This window comes from Octopus bimaculoides, chromosome 1 (assembly GCF_046866305.1).
Source record: "Octopus bimaculoides isolate indiv1 chromosome 1, ASM4686630v1, whole genome shotgun sequence".
Lineage (NCBI taxonomy): Eukaryota > Metazoa > Mollusca > Cephalopoda > Octopoda > Octopodidae > Octopus > Octopus bimaculoides.
In genome coordinates this window covers 158301642-158314141 of record NC_142928.1, presented here as the reverse complement: position 1 = coordinate 158314141, position 12500 = coordinate 158301642, and the positions used below count along the sequence as shown (strand labels likewise).

The 12500-nt window shown below is 33.4% G+C and overlaps 1 protein-coding gene across 2 annotated transcripts in view; it reads left to right on the top strand.

The window, feature by feature from the left end:
- The window catches only part of LOC128248698 (small integral membrane protein 14-like), a 37135-nt gene extending 30649 nt beyond the window's left edge, over positions 1-6486 (top strand). Inside the window, exons 4-5 of one of the 2 annotated variants that reach the window (XM_089361272.1) lie at positions 1087-1235; positions 5323-6486. In XM_089361272.1, coding sequence (XP_089217398.1) covers positions 1087-1235; positions 5323-5361 — 188 coding nt within the window. In that variant the 3' untranslated portion in view covers positions 5362-6486. The remainder of the gene's footprint in view (positions 1-1086; positions 1236-5322) is intronic. The other variant, XM_089361275.1, reaches the window with a different exon arrangement.
- Positions 6487-12500: the final 6014 nt, after the last annotated feature.

The following is a 12500-nucleotide window of genomic DNA, read 5'->3' as shown; positions in this document are numbered from 1 at the left end:
CAATCAGAGGATATAACTCATGACCTTCATAGTTTTGCATTTACCTAAAAGACAAGCTGGTCACAGCTGGTTAGCCTTTGATCATAGCTCTGCTTAATCAAGGCTTCCTGGGCCTAGATATTTGCATCAAATTCAATTATTTTTTTGATTCAACAGATGTTTATACTCTTTTTCCATGAATGCCTGATAATAATTTACATACAAGTCATTACTTATGTAGCAATATAAATATTTTAGTGGCAGTTTATGGAAAAACCTTTTTACCAAAACTAATATTTGCATTTGTTTTTTACAGGTATGAAAACAGTAAAGATAAATTAAATACTTTATTAGTTCTCTACTTTTGTCATAACTATTTCTGTTTGGCAATGCACTGTTTTACTAATTCCCTTTTGTGTTATTCTGAATTTGATGAGACTGCTAAAGGTCAATTCTGTATCAACAATATATAATAGTAGTGGTGCCAGATATGGTTATGTGGTATAGTTCACTTTGCAACTGTGCATCTTAATGCATGGCCTTTTGAGCAAGTGTCTTTTACGGTAGCCTTGAGTTGACCTAAATCTTGTGGATGAATCTGAGTTGAAAGAAAGGATATAAAAGCCTGTTGGATGGATTATATATGTAGTTCAAAGTTCCAGCTTTGTTTAACACACTTGTGTCATACTGGTTATGAGAATTGCATTTGGGATATGAGTCCCTGAAATTCTCAGTCATTCTGTACTGCAAATTGTTCAGTTAATCAAACAATTAGACACTCATACATCAAAACTGACTTGGAAGTTCATTGTCATTAATTAATATCATAGTATTTTCAATTAATACTGAGTGTAAGAGATGTAAAGAGAGAGAGAAAGAGGTGGGGTACACTTTCTGTATGACACGCATTTGGTGGTAATGAAACACTTTAATGGCACACCAGCTACAGTGGTAATGAATATGCATGACTGGGTTTTCAAGTTGGGATCATCAGATAAAAGTAACTGAAAATGATAGATTTAAATTATGCTAATTTATACAGAAATTCCTGTCATGATGAACTTATCCATTTTAAAATGTTAACTTTTATTTTCTTACTTTGTTTAGTGCCAAGCTTACCTGAGGGACCTGATAGTGCTTTTAGTAACATGATGTTCATTACTTTGGGATGGATTGTTATTGCTACAGCACTATTTCTGCTGCGTCCTGCAAGTCTTCGGAACAAATCCAGCATGAAGTCTGACCGGAGATCAGATGTAAGTATACATTGCATTCTTTCACTGGTTTCAATCATTGGACTGTCTTCATCTTGGGGTACCACCTTCAAGGTTTTATTAGACTACCATAATGATCCTCAGTACTTATTTCAGTCTGGTACATATTTTATTGGTCACTATTTATCAAATTGCTAAGTTATGCTTCTTGACAAAATGGAATGCAGCTTCAAATTCTGGTAAACATGAATGTTGATACACACTCTCTGTGTGTCTGTGTGTCTGTCTGTCTGTCTGTCTCTCTCTCTCTCTCTCTCTCTCTCTCTCTCTCTCTCTCTCTCTCTCTCTCTCTCACACGCACACACGCACACACGCACACACACACACACACACACACACACGCACACACACACACACACAGCGGGCTTCAGCACAATTTTAGTCTGCCAAACCCTAATTACAACACATTGATCATAAATATATTTTTCTAAAATTGGTGTTGAATGGTTAATGTACAAGACATTAGTCATTCATTTTGATTTATCTGTATTATATTCTCTATACAATTATTATGCAAGTGATCTTAATCAACCATGGTGATTAAATCTTCTAAAGGTGCTGGCACAGCAATATTAGTTAAGATCACTTCATAACCATGGTTCTAGTTTCAATCCTAATGCATGGCACATTGTGCAAGTTCTTCTACTGTAGTCTCAACTTGACCACTACCTGGTTAGTAGAGTTTGGTTGATGGAAACTTTGTGGTTGTCCATCATGAGTGTATGTCCTCGTGTAAATCTGTACATCAGACTGCATTGTATTACATCAAAAGGTAATTAAGCCATTTTATAAATATAAAATTATATGATAAGTACCAGATTAATATTAGTATTGGGATCAATATGATTGATTAAAAGACTTTGAAAGCATTGCCTCTAGCATGAAAGCAGTTCAAAGTCTGAAACCAGTAAAAGAATATTCCTAATTCATGGCTGAGGGGTTAATACTAGAAAAGTATATTTTGTTTAGAAAAAAAATAGTTTTTCTTCTTGTGCTTGGCACATGATTAATTGTATATTACAAAAATAGTGATTTTATTTGTGTGGAGTGTGTAGTTGGCTGTATTGGCCTTGAACTTTGTAACTGGTTCCTATTTGAATGACTCCTTGGAAGAATAGAAAGTAAAGTTAGCCTCAGCAGGATTTGAAATCTAAATGTGAAGAATGTAATTAGATACTACAAGTATTTTGTCTAACATTTACTGATAGAATAAAATAAAATAAAAGAATAATTGTGCTCTATTTATTCCTTAAAATAGCTTAGATGGTTCTGCAAATATACAGTATATTTATCAATAGTTGAATAAGAAATTTTTATAGCTGGAAATTTCTTAATTATTACGATTTACCTGCCCTTGGTCTACTGAATAATTCCAGTTAACATTACTCAGAGGTTGTAGATCAAATGTTTCTCTACAATTAAAAATTCAGTATAACAGTTATATCACATTTAGTTGACTGGATTTTGACACTACACAATGTGTTTGGTTGTATAGAAGGTAAAACGGTAGTAGAACTATTTATTATTTTGAAGCTGTATTTTCTGTTGCCAGGAAATATATTTGAATTGCATCATACTCCTTCCAGAGGAAAATGACAAACTGGTGGACTTATAAGTACAAAGGATAAAATTCTCAGCAGCTTTTCTTTTGCTTCTTTACATTCTAGGTTCAAATCCCACTGAGGTCAACTTTAACTTTTATCATTTTGGGGTTGATAAAATAAAGTACCTTTCAAGTACTGAGCTTGATGTAATCAACTAACTCCCTCCCACTGAAATTATGCCAAAATGTGAAACAATTATACTTTGCCTGAGGATGATTAGCAGCAGGCTGGTTTATAACTCAGTGTAGAGGTCAGGTTTTAAAAGGCAATTTGATGGGTCAATGTATGACCAGTGCATTTAAGAAATTTAATGTGATTGAGATGGAGATACATGAGGGAATTCTTAGTGTAGCTATTGTTATGTATAGGAAACAAATTTAATGTAAGGAGCACCAAATACTTAGTTAAATATGATCACAAGTAATTTATTCTCTAAGCAATAGTAATTTTATATGCCAACCTGAGCATAATCTCAGCACAATTATTTTCTAAAATTCACAGCACTACTTTGGCAAGTACTTTGAATAGAAAATATCAACAGCTGTCTCCTGTGTTTTGTAAATTAATTTGAATTATTTAGTCTAAGTAAAGTTATGTTCACCTCACATTAAAAGTATTTCATGTAAGTTTTTTTTTTAATATTTACCCAACTGATTTTTTTGTGCTGATGTCACCTATCAGAGAATAATTTTTTACAGTTTGGTAAGATAATGCAAGTAAAGTTTTATATTTTACTCAGAAACATGATATTTGTAGCTTGTTTAAACTTCTTTCTACTCAGTATTCTTCTCTTCCCACTATCTTGGTTTTAATTTAGGGAAATAGGAACACTGATAGGAAACCTGTGTAGGTCTTCTGCACAGATGACATAAAATTGAACTTGCCTCCATCAACAAAGTTGAAATTAAGAACCATTTATCTGTGCAAAAAAAAAAAAGTGTGACTAAGTGGTAAGAAGTTTGCTTCCCAACCACATGGTTTTGGGTTCAGTTCCATTGTGTTGCACCTTGGGCATGTTTCTGCTACTGTTGCACTAGACTGACCAAAACTTTGTGAGTGGATTTGGCAGATGGAAACTGAAAGAAGCCTGTCGTGTGTGTTACCATCTCCTTGCTTTGACATTGCCTGATAGTTGTGTCCTTCATTTCCAGTCTTCTGTGAAACATATCAGGCCATGGGTGAATATTACCTTACTTGGAAACAGGCATGGGTTGGTGACAAGAAGGGCATCCAGCTGTAGAAAATCTACCTCAACGTTTCATGTTTAGTCTGATCCATGCGAGCATGTCTAGAATAATGGTGATGATGATGGAATTGTGTATTTAAGATATTGAGCTGTTGATTCAAAGATATTGTAATTATGGATTTAACTTTGCAGCAGTCAACTGTGTTGTGCTTAAAAAGTAGTTACTATGCTTGCCTCAATCAACACAACTGACAACAAGGGAACTTCTACAAGATTTCTTGGCTTGTTTGAAATGGCAGCCAAATTTCCAAATCACACTCCATCATCTTGCAAAAGGAAGGACACATTGTAATGTACCTAGAGACAGTGCGTCTGAAAAATAAGATAGGATCAGAGGTGATCTGAGCTGGAGCTAAACAATAAAAATAGTTGACTGGTTAGTAATAGAAGAACTTCCATTATAAATATGTTTGCTTCATATGTATGCAAATTATTGAGTTTTCTAAAAAGAATTTCAATCCATTAATTCTCCTAGTTTTGAAAAGTGGATTTGTTTTTCTATGCTGGCATGTTGGATGGGAACTTATTTGAGCTAAGGGATGTAATGTTCTCTAGGAATGTAAGCATCACAGCATCATTTTATAGGTCAAAAAGCCAAACTGGCTTTGACAGTATTTGATTGTAGAGTGTAAAAAATTGGAAGAAATACTACTGAGCATTTTGTCTGTTGCACTAACAATTCTGCCAGCTTACCACCTAATAATAATAATAATCCTTTCTACTAAAGGCACAAAGCCTGAAATTTGAGGGGAGGGGACTAGTCGATTACATTGATCCCAGTGTTTTTCTGGTGCTTAATTTATCGACTCCGAAAGGATGAAAGGCAAAGTTGACCTTGGCGGAATTTGAACTCAGAATGTAGCAACTGGCAAAATACCTCTAAGCATTTCGCCTGGGATGCTAATGACTCTGCCAGTTCGTTGCCTTCCTAATAATAATAATAGTTTCAAATTTTGGCACAAAGCCAGCAAGTTTGGAGGATTGGGTAAGTTGATTACATCAACCCCTGTGCTCAACTGGTACTTATTTTATCAAATTCGAAAGAAGGAAAGGCATATTTGACCTTGGTGGAATTTGAACTTAGAATGTAGAGAAATGTCATTATGCTTTCTACCCAGCTTACTAACAATTCTGCCAGCTCACAGAATAATAACAACAATGATAATTTTACTGAACATTTTAATTAATTATATTTTTGTTTCTCTTTCTGTTTTTCCAGTCGCCAGACACCCAGCCTCCGGCTCCTCCTACTCAGTAAGACTGTAATTATTAAGAAATTCTAAGACGTACTATAAGGAGTGATCTGTTACTGGAAATGATATTCGTTAAGCATTTTGGACATTAAATGTGATTCTGTAAACTAAATTTTGACATGTTTTAAGGACTGCCTTCATTGAAGGGTCTGATGTTAGTGTACTTCTTCCCGGTTATATCAAGGTTAATTGCTATTAACTATTAAGTGGTGATGGTTTCCAAAAACTCTTATTTGTTTCCTTCTTAATTTTTGTTTGTTTATTAGCAAAATCATTTAAAGTGTTTTTATAAACTGTTTAATTTATTAGAAAGGAATAGTTTCTTGGTATATTTTTATTTTAAGTTGTTCAGCATATATACATACACACCCCACTCTCTCTCTCTCTCTCTCTCTCTCTCTCTCTCTCTCTCTCTCTCTCTATATATATATATATATATATATATATATATATATATATATATAATATGTGTGTGTATATACATGCATAATTTTCACCACACTTATATAGTCACTGTAGTGCCCTTTTTTCTTTGTTTCTGTTCTGTTATTCCATGTTATTATGTTGGCACAAGAAATTTCAGTCATATGAGTTGACTGATATTGATGTGAACCATGTATAAGTGTGAATATATTTGTATGTGTGTGTGTGTGTATGATACACACTGAGTACTCAAGGAAACTGTTTCTCTTTAATACATATTTGTTGAAAAGCTTTTGGGGAGATGGACATTGATCTAAAGAAACAATTGCCAGTAAAGTTCAAATGTGGGTGAAATTGTAGACATTATTATGCTACTGAAAATAATTAAAAAGAAAAAAATTTAATTCAAATGAAATTCAGAAATGGAAGCATTTATATAACTACAAAAAACAACCCAGCCATTTTAAACATCTGAACTGGATGACTTCTTTACACTTTCATGGTGAACTAGATTGAGAAGTATTTCTATTACCATATTGCTGAGTAAAATTTTAGTGTTTATCTGATTCTATGATAGTGACGATGATTGTGAAGATGAATGCGCCTTTTCTTATTAGTTTACTACTAATATTTATTTCTTAGTTACTCCATGGTTACTTGAAATTATCTTCCGCTATTGAAATAAAATTTTCAAGGCATGTATTTTATTAATATTTTGGACTCATTTCTTGATATATTTCATTAAAATTTCATGTGTAAAGCTAACCTTTAAGTTGTTGATTTTACAGGGCTCTTCCAGACCATAAAGATATTTCTGAAAATATAATTTTCACTCCATATTAAGAAGTGGAATTGTACTGCCTCTCAGATTGTCTTCAAAATACGCTTTAAACATGTTTTCATCCATGTTGTTAGTTTTATAGAATTATTTTTGCATTACAGTTAATATTAGAAACAATATATATATATATATATATATATATAGATATATATATGAAGTGGAACACTGTTGAACACAAAATGTTCTAGAAATAAAGTTATTTCTATAGCATTTGTTAAGAAGTAAAGATGCTCAGTTACTATTTACACTATCATAACTTCAAACTTAACTCTAGATTGTAGTATTGTTTCCTTTGGCAATTATTGTTATTATTTAGGTGGTGAGCTGGCAGAGTTGTTGGCACACCACATGAAATGCTTAGCAGTATTTCATCTGCCTTTAACATTCTGAGTTCAAATTCCCCTGCGGTCGACTTTGCCTTTTCATCCTTTTGTGGTTGGTAAAAATAAGTACCCGTTGAGTACTGGGTTGATGTAATTGACTATCCTCCTTCCCCAAATTTCAGGCCTTGTGCCTATAGTAGAAAGGATTATTATTATTATGCTTACTTCAAGTTACCTAATTCTCAATAGTTATCACTGCTACTTTTATTTGAGTAGTTTGCAGTATAAAAAGTATCTGATTATTAAAAAATATTGCTCTGTAAGTATGTAAATATCTAAAATCAGTTAAAGCTATCATTAGACATGCTAACTTGGCAATAAATGGGAAACATACAAATAAAAATAGAAAAAATAGATTTTTTCTAAAAGAGTTTCTTCACAATAAATTTGTTAAATTAGAAAGCTTGTCTGTTTGTTTGATTAGTTCTTGTTTTCTATTTTTCAAAACAAAAGTCTTTCGTCTTTATTTGAATATAATTTAAATTTCGACAAGTTAATGCTCCCTAGTTACTTCTTTCAAACTATGTAGAATCAATGAAAGGGTCTTGCTCTTTAAAGCAATTTGCTGTAGTTTTAGGAGATTGTTCCTTTGTTTGTGATTTATAGTAAGATGCTCCACAACCCACGTTCATATCAAATTGGTCCAATTCCAAATAAAAGTAAAGAAAAAATTAGGAACCTAATTAATACAATTCATTCAAATTCTTATGTTTTATAATTGTTTTTATTTATTTTGCTTAATCATTTTTGATAGTTAACTTTACTATAATCACTTTTACAATAATAAAATATAAGTATATAAATTTACTTACTTTTAGACATGATGGAACTATTTAAATAATCTTAAATATATTCTGGTATGTATGTAAAAATTAACTTTATTATGTGCACATAATATTAATAGATAATAATATATTTTCTTAATTTAACTGTTATGTTTTTGCTTTAAACTTCTTTTTCCAAACCAAGATTTATTGGGGTTTTTTTTAACAGTTAAGTTTTTATTTCAAAAATGCTTATTTAGTAAAAATGTTTTAAATGTGTTTTCTTGTTAAGTTTTCTTTCTTTTGTTTTTAATTCCTTCATAGTGTAATTTAAAGAGTGTTTCTTCTGAACCAATATATTTTTTCCCTACGAGATGCTTTAATTATATACTTTATTTGGAATTTGCCTTTAGCATCACATCTATTAAAAGAAAAAAAAAGTAATGAGGAGAGAACAGAAAAAACTTGAACAGATTTGATTGATGATAATGCTAGTTTTTAGTTATTTAATAAAAAAAAAAAAAAAAGGAAGCTAAAAAAATATCTTCATGAAATTTTTAAAGAAAAATTTTAACCATAAGTTGAATAATCCCAAAATAAATTATAATGATAAGATTTATATATTATATATTTCTGTACTTATATATATATATTTTAACATTTATCTTGGTTAAATTCTTAAAGTTTAATATTTTTAAAGTTATATTTACATTTATTTTCATGTAAATTTTTTTTCTTCCAATTTTATAATAATAATAATAATAATTGTTATTAATAAAGATTTCTTAGCATGCTGAAATATATCTTAAACATAAATTCTGATGAAACCATTGAAGTATCATGTACTATATCTAAATTTCCTACTTTTATTGATGATACTAATGTTTCAGCCCATCACATTTTAAAAGATGACTCCATTACTGTGTTCAATAAAACTAATTCCATTAAAATCTTGGTAATGTGAAGAGAGAGAGAGAGAGAGAGAGAGAGAGAGGAGAGAAAGAGAAAGAAAGAGAGGAGAGAGAGAGAGAGAGAGAGAGAGAGAGAGAGAGAGAGAATCGAAGTTTTGCAATGACAAGAAATATGTTTTAAAAATCAAAAATGTTGCTAAAATATTTTCTTCAATGAGTTAACTATTACAAATTGGTTTTACTGCTGGACAAAGTCTACGAAAAAAAACAAGAAAAAAAGAAAGCTGTTTATTCATTTGTTTGTAACCAGAAATAATTGCAATGAGAAGCCAGAAAATTTGCATGCTGCACAATGTACGAAGTTGTCGTTTTGATTTTTTTTTCAGATGATGGTACTGCAGAATTTGTGGTAGTGGGTAAATCTGGACTGTTAATGAGCTGAGTTTCTTTAGAGAGAAGTAATGTAGGGGAAGTATTCCAGTTTTGATATCATATGTTGTAATGAGTTTATGACAGATGGCCTTCCACTACGTTCATGATCTTCAAGGCACAGGTCTCCACTGCGAAATCATTTAAACCATTTTCGAGCTGACCACAGCTCTTCAATATCCTCCCGAAGGACCTGAGAGACCTGCATGGGGTGGATGTAGGTGTCTTCAAGATGAGGCTGGACCTCTTCCTGTCAGGTGTCCCAGATGAACTAACTTCGCGGCAGGAGGTGCAGATGAGGGCAGCTGCATCAAAGTCTCTCATGCACCAAATGTCAATTCCTGAAGTAAAATTGTGTAGCAACACCAAATGGTGATGCCCCAGCATGGCCACAGCTCATGAGCTGAAACTAGATAATATATATATATATATATATATATATATATATATATATATATATATATATAGGTGAAAGAGTTGGTATATGAAAGCACGTGGTTAGATGTATAAAAGAAAATAGAGTGAAAAAACTACAGCAGGCTTGTGCTATATGGTTAAAGAATATATTTAAATCGTTATGTTAGAAAAATGGTATCAAATGCCAGCTGGGAACATATAGCCTCTTTACCGATGGAGATAACTATACAACCTTAGTTTAGCGATGAAAAAAAAAACGAAAGAGTTGCCTCCCCTTCTACGATTCTCGTTCCGTACGGATTTCCTGCGTACGATTTTACTTTCTGTAGTCCTCAACCGGGGAAGACCATAATCTATATCTATGGGATTGTGGGAAACGCTTATCTGCTAATCTAAGGAAGATCTTTTCCCACGTAGGTTTTGTCGAGTTAGTGGGACCAGCTAAATGACTTTATGACGACGCTTTATTTTGAGGATGTTAGGTACCGAAATATAGATGATGCGGTCCTTAAACCTGCTGCCTACCAGAGTTTGTAAAAAATGTCTTTATTCGAGGATAGGTTTGAATTCTCACTGATCCTAAACCGACTATAATATCTAAAAAAAAAGTTACCTATTGTAAGATTGGTCTCAATGGTAACCTTAACACCGAGGGAGTTAAGTGTGTGAATCAGGTCCTGTCCAGGTGTGCCCACTCACACTTCTAGAAATGGTTAAAACTTCATCCCTATGTACGAGACAAAAGCAGACTGATGAGAACCTCTTACTTAAGGTGTCAAGTATTTATAATCATATGAGGCAGCAGATAGATCTCTACGCTGTCGAATACTCCTATCGCCACATCGAAGGAACCTTCTGGGTCTTTTCTGACGTGCATTATTACCGCTATATTTCTGTCACTAACGTTAGTTAGTTTCTTTGCGAAAACAAATGCCCTTTCTAGTAACCCTTTCGATAAATATGGATAAAGTCCACTATATTGAATGGGATGAACCGTGCTCAGCCTCTACTCTGGTCTGCCTTAAACCATGAAATTACTTCATTAGTTTTACATCACAAGAAAAGAGCGGGATACCTTCTTTATGTTGTTATTTATTTTCCTCAAATTATGCTCGTTCACCAGCCCGATTTCCGATCTATTTGGGTTTATCAGATAGGACTAGATAGAAAGCGAAGTTTCGGCATATGATTCTTGATGGTAATAAATGCATTCCTCATAGCTCAAGTTTCCATTTTGTTAGATACCAAAAGGGCTCACTGCTTGGCTTTGTTGTTTATGCTATTGTATGTATGAGTGGAAGCCTGTCCTATTGTTTTAAGTGATGCTATTACCTAACAACCTATCATAAGTACCGTATCTACTCTGCATAGTTTTGTTGTTTTGTTTTATCTGAATCTTTAAGGATGGATCTGAAGTAAACTTGCGTTGGAAAGGGTTATAGAAATTACGGTATTTCAATGTGGGGATGATCTCAGCAGATCTGCTTCGAAAGCCTCCAGTTCGTTGAGTCTGGGTAGAAATCTTTTAGATTCGATGTTGTAAGTATTGAATCCTGAGGGTGGTGCTGCTCGATCATAGAAGTGGGCTTTCTATCCCATGCATCTTGTTTGCTTTCCGAGACCATCCTAGTGAAGATTTTGTTTGACCGCATGGGAACATTTTTGGTCGAGTAACCGAAATCATAGAATTCCATGAATATAAAACAAGTCCTCTCGTGACAACGTATATGCGCACAGCCAGCGGAGCAGCTATAAAACGTCACTTACATGGTGACTTATTGCGATACACTATGAGACCAGGGGAGCGTGAAATATCGGTTAGTTGTCCATAAGTCAAGAAAAATATACATCCTAAAAGAAATTTCGAGCAGTTATACATTTATGTAGTGGAGTAGTATATTCTTGGTTGTGGCACATGACAAGTCAGAAAGTAACCATTGGTTTCGCTTTTTCTATTGCATATGGCAATATAGACGAGTGTCCAGAAGCATTTAAGTATCTTTACTGATGGAAGTAAATGATCATTTTAGTGGTAAAAATACAAAACTAAAAGTGAAAATGGAAGCAAATGAATTCTTTTGGGATGGAAAAGAGTTGCCTCCCCTTTTACGATTTCATCCGTGTGCTGAAGTGGGTTAACTGTGCCTACGTACGATTTTTCCGTTCTCTAATTCACAAATGTTGAAAACCACGTTTCTAGAATGAATTTTCTGTCATGCGATTATTTTTTAATTATTGTCCTCTTGGTTAAGCAAAGTTTGCACAGACTGATTCTGTTGAAGTGTGACCCAAATTTGTTCCATCTGCTTTCAGTCAATTTTGTATGGATTGCCCTACTCTTTTAATCGACCTATGAAGTTGGCTGGTAATTTCCAAATCAACAGAGACACTGGCAGGGTCTATGTTAAACGGTGGAATGGAAGTAGAGGCATAAAATCAATCTATAAAGCCTCTGAGTGCTTCATTGTACCACTCAGACCAAACTTAACTGCAAAGAGACAAATAAGTACATCACTGATACACCCCAAATCGTAAGATAAGTAGAGAATATTCTTGAACAAGTAGGCCTACAGTGAGTTTACATTCGCTCCATGTGAACCGAGGGTGGCTCAACTATTCTACTTAGAGACTTAGAAGAGAAACACTCATTGTATTCGCAGAAAAAGTTATGCATGCTAGAGAATGTCAGCAACATGGACAGGAATAGTAGCATCTCCTGGACTTGTGATAAGTAAATTACATCTGACCAAGAAAGTCATGCCTTTGCTATCCAAGAACAAGAGATACTAAATACCTGGTCAACAAAAGAGATAAAGATACCTCTGAACCTCCATGCTGTGTCAGAAAGTGTTGATTGTGTCATACCAGTTAATTTAGTAACATGATAATGTGTTTACTATAAGCAGCTGTGCACAATATAAAATCATAAAGGAAAAATTCAATCGTGACTGAGGGTGCTGAATAGCACCTATATTG